The sequence below is a fragment of the Octodon degus genome, unplaced genomic scaffold (assembly GCF_000260255.1).
Source record: "Octodon degus isolate 3935 unplaced genomic scaffold, OctDeg1.0 scaffold00002, whole genome shotgun sequence".
Taxonomy (NCBI): Eukaryota; Metazoa; Chordata; class Mammalia; order Rodentia; family Octodontidae; genus Octodon; species Octodon degus.
In genome coordinates this window covers 36177463-36180888 of record NW_004524578.1, presented here as the reverse complement: position 1 = coordinate 36180888, position 3426 = coordinate 36177463, and the positions used below count along the sequence as shown (strand labels likewise).

At 33.3% G+C, this 3426-nt stretch overlaps 1 protein-coding gene across 2 annotated transcripts in view; it reads right to left on the bottom strand.

Moving 5' to 3' along the window:
• Positions 1–152: 152 nt before the first annotated feature.
• The window catches only part of Lmbrd2 (LMBR1 domain containing 2), a 53260-nt gene continuing 49986 nt past the window's right edge, over positions 153–3426 (bottom strand). For both annotated transcript variants that reach the window (XM_023712025.1, XM_023712027.1), the window contains exon 18: positions 153–2394. In XM_023712025.1, coding sequence (XP_023567793.1) covers positions 2334–2394 — 61 coding nt within the window. In that variant the 3' untranslated portion in view covers positions 153–2333. The remainder of the gene's footprint in view (positions 2395–3426) is intronic.

Here is a 3426-nt window from a genome sequence, read left to right as displayed (position 1 = left end):
AAGAAAAATAATATTTGAGAGCCGGGGAGACAGCTCAGTAGAGTAAGGGCTTGCCTGGCAAACACAAGGGCCTGAGTTCAATCCCCTGTTCCACAATAAAAAAAATAAAAGAAAAAAGAAAACTATTCCAAAGTAAACCTAAATAGTAGGCCAAATAATAAAACAAATTTTCACAGGACTTTTACTCAATTAATTCAGAAATAATTTTTGCTTTGAGGACTTGTAAGCTTCTCTGTAACAATAAGAAGCTGGACCCCTTTATGGGATGATCACTTCTACTTGTACACCTGAGGTACCACGAGGGGACATAGCACAGCTAACTTCTGTCTAAACTCCTCTACACAAATGTCAGTTCAACTCCCTCGCAATGGTTTTGTGATGCAGATCAGGAGGAAAATAGAAGTATCTTTTTCACTCTGTAAATTAGGAGGCAAACAGAAGTATCTCTTTCATTCTGCAAATGAAGAAACTGAGGCACTGAAATGTTACATGGTCTGCCCAAAGTAACTGAAGCAATCATAAATTACAAACAATATTAAATTATTACTTCTCCTGGCCTACTGCTCTCTGATGACACTTCACAATCTCAAATGAGTAGCATATATGATCTTCAATTGAGAATACATCTGTCCATTAATAATTTAAAGGGGATATAATCTCAAAAAACAGATAGGGACTGGATTTAGCTCATGACAGAGCACTTGCTAGCACATACAAAGCCGTGGGTTCTATCTTCAGCACAAGGGAGAAAAGAAAAAAATTAGTACTTGGATAGAACTTTTTTAAAAATTTACATAACATTTATTAAAGAGGAATATAAAAATTTTAAATTTATGACTCGGAAAAATTATGTTCAGAAACCTATAATCACCTTATTAGGATAATCTTCTACACCTTCAAATAAAGACATGTGAAATGGAATGAGCACTAGCAGTTAACTATAATTAAGGATGTAAGTGTTAAACTGAGAATAAGCTACCAGGTATAGTGATTTATACCTGCAATCTCAGCATTCTGGCAGAATGAAACAGGATGACCACAAGTTCAAGCCTACCTTCTGAGACTGTCACAAAACAAAACACAGCCTGGAATGTAGCTTACTTTGAAGGCAATGGGTTTACTCCCCAGCATCACCAAGAAAAAAAAAAAGAGAGAAACAAGCTCAAGTATGATTACCCAATATGGCACAGATTCTATCAGTTATCAGTATCTTCAGCCATAAAAAAACTCTGTGAGCATGCTGTACTCTGCCATATTAAATCAATGCCTTTCCATTTTGCAATAAAATCTGATGCTTTAAAATATAATACCTAGTTTGGCTATAATACCAACAAAGATGAAAACAATCAAATTGAAATAAGCACACTTAACCAACAAGTTATTATACATTTCTGTTCGAATACAGTTTTCTGTTTTCTATAAGCCATAATTTAAGTAGTAAATAGATTCACATTTTATCTTTAAATAGCCAGATGTTTTCTTTTCAAAAAGTGTAAACAAGAACCTTTGAACAGACAATTCTGCAGAACTCTTTGGCTATTAAAAAAATTATCATTAAAACTTAAAATTTCCACTTGAATGGAATGATCAATATTTAAATCAATATGCTAAATGCTAAAAGTAAATATTTCCCTCTGAAATGAAAATTTTGTCTAAAGAGATACCAAAGCATTTTTAAAATCCAGTTACTAGGAAGACTGAAAAAATAATGTATCACTTGATTAGTGTATACATGCTAAAGACACTAACACTATTAGCCTAAATATAATCCTAATTATTCATGCAAAATACCCCACAAATTTGCACACAGATTTGAAAAAAGGCTTTTACATTCAGTTATGTCTAATAAGTAAGTTTTAAGACATGGATTTTGCGAATATGGTTATTACTTGAGGTCTCCATTCACTTACATTTCTTTGGGAAATATAGATTAAATGTATTTTTTAGAAACAGCAAAAATGTAAATCTCAATAATAAAATGTATGATATTTAGTATGACTTATGGCTTCCTTGAATCTTTAACTTTCCTCTAAAAGTTCCCATGAAACTGAAGTATATGTTCTCAACATATACTGATCTTTATCATGAATTAAATCCTTCCATTGTAACTCTACTTCTAAGGCAGACACTTGGGCAATGGTACAGAATAAATATTACTAGAAAAGATAACACTCTTTAATAAACTAAGCTGTAATTAATGCTTGGTGTCCTTTTTGTTGTACTGACACTTCCTTGAGAGTAGGCAGGAAATTCTGGGGCATACAGATGTTCATAAAAAATGAACTGATGCGATGTGTTGAACTGTTTAGCTGTTCCATAAATGTTTTCAGACTTCAGATATCTTCAAATATTATACTGGAAGACATTGAGAGATATCGTCCACCAGGCTGATACCTAAAGAGCAAACATACAAAAATGATCACAGCCATCAAAATTAACAGAAAAGAGCAAAATGAGAACACCTTCAAAGAAAGTAACTACATCATTTGTAAGCTCTGTAAAATCAATTAGTAACTAAAAGCAGAAACTTACCTTCCAATATATTATCTAAAATAACACAGTTATAAATCAACCAATAATTGTTTTAGAGCCTAGAATACATATATGAACAGAGGGTTATTTTTTAAAATAAGGGTATATAAGACATACTCAGAAAATTTAATTAGTTTATTATTATTATTATTTTGGCAGAACTGGGGATTGAACTCAGGCCCTTATGCTTGCCAGGCAAGCACTTATTCAACTCAGCCATCTCCCCAGCCATTATTATTATTATTATTAGTCTTTTTGAGACAAGGTCTCACTATGAAGTTCAGGCAGGCCTTGAGTTCATTTGTAGCTTAGGCTAGTTTTGAGCTTGCAGCGACCCTCCTGCTTCAGTTTCGCAGGTGCTGGGACTACAGCTGTGTGCCACCACACCCAGCTGATTTAATCGGTTAGTAACTACTCTCAATTGCTGAATAGAAGATTCTAGGTTTTTTCATTTATAGGCAATAAGACAGCAATATCTTTGTGCAACTGATATTTTGCTTTTGTTTATTTCTTCATAGCACAGTTGCTAAAAGTACAGCATTTGTCGTAAGAATACTGGAGTGTGAATGCCTGACTTGCCATTTTGAAGTGGCTCTAAACAAATTACCAAGCATCTCTGGATTTGTAACCACACAATCAAATATTGCTAAGGTACTTAGAAGTATGTCTACTACCAATATGGTTAGGTAGGTGTTTGCTAAATATAATAAACTTCATAAATAGAATTGCCAGAAGTAGGTATATGTGCGCACACATATAAGAATTTTAATTTTCTCATGTATAATATTGAATATACCAATTTTAATTACCATGACTGAATGGTATAATTTTTTACATATAAAAATTAGAGGGCTGGGGCTGGAGAGATGGCTCAGTGGTCTAAAGCACCTACTT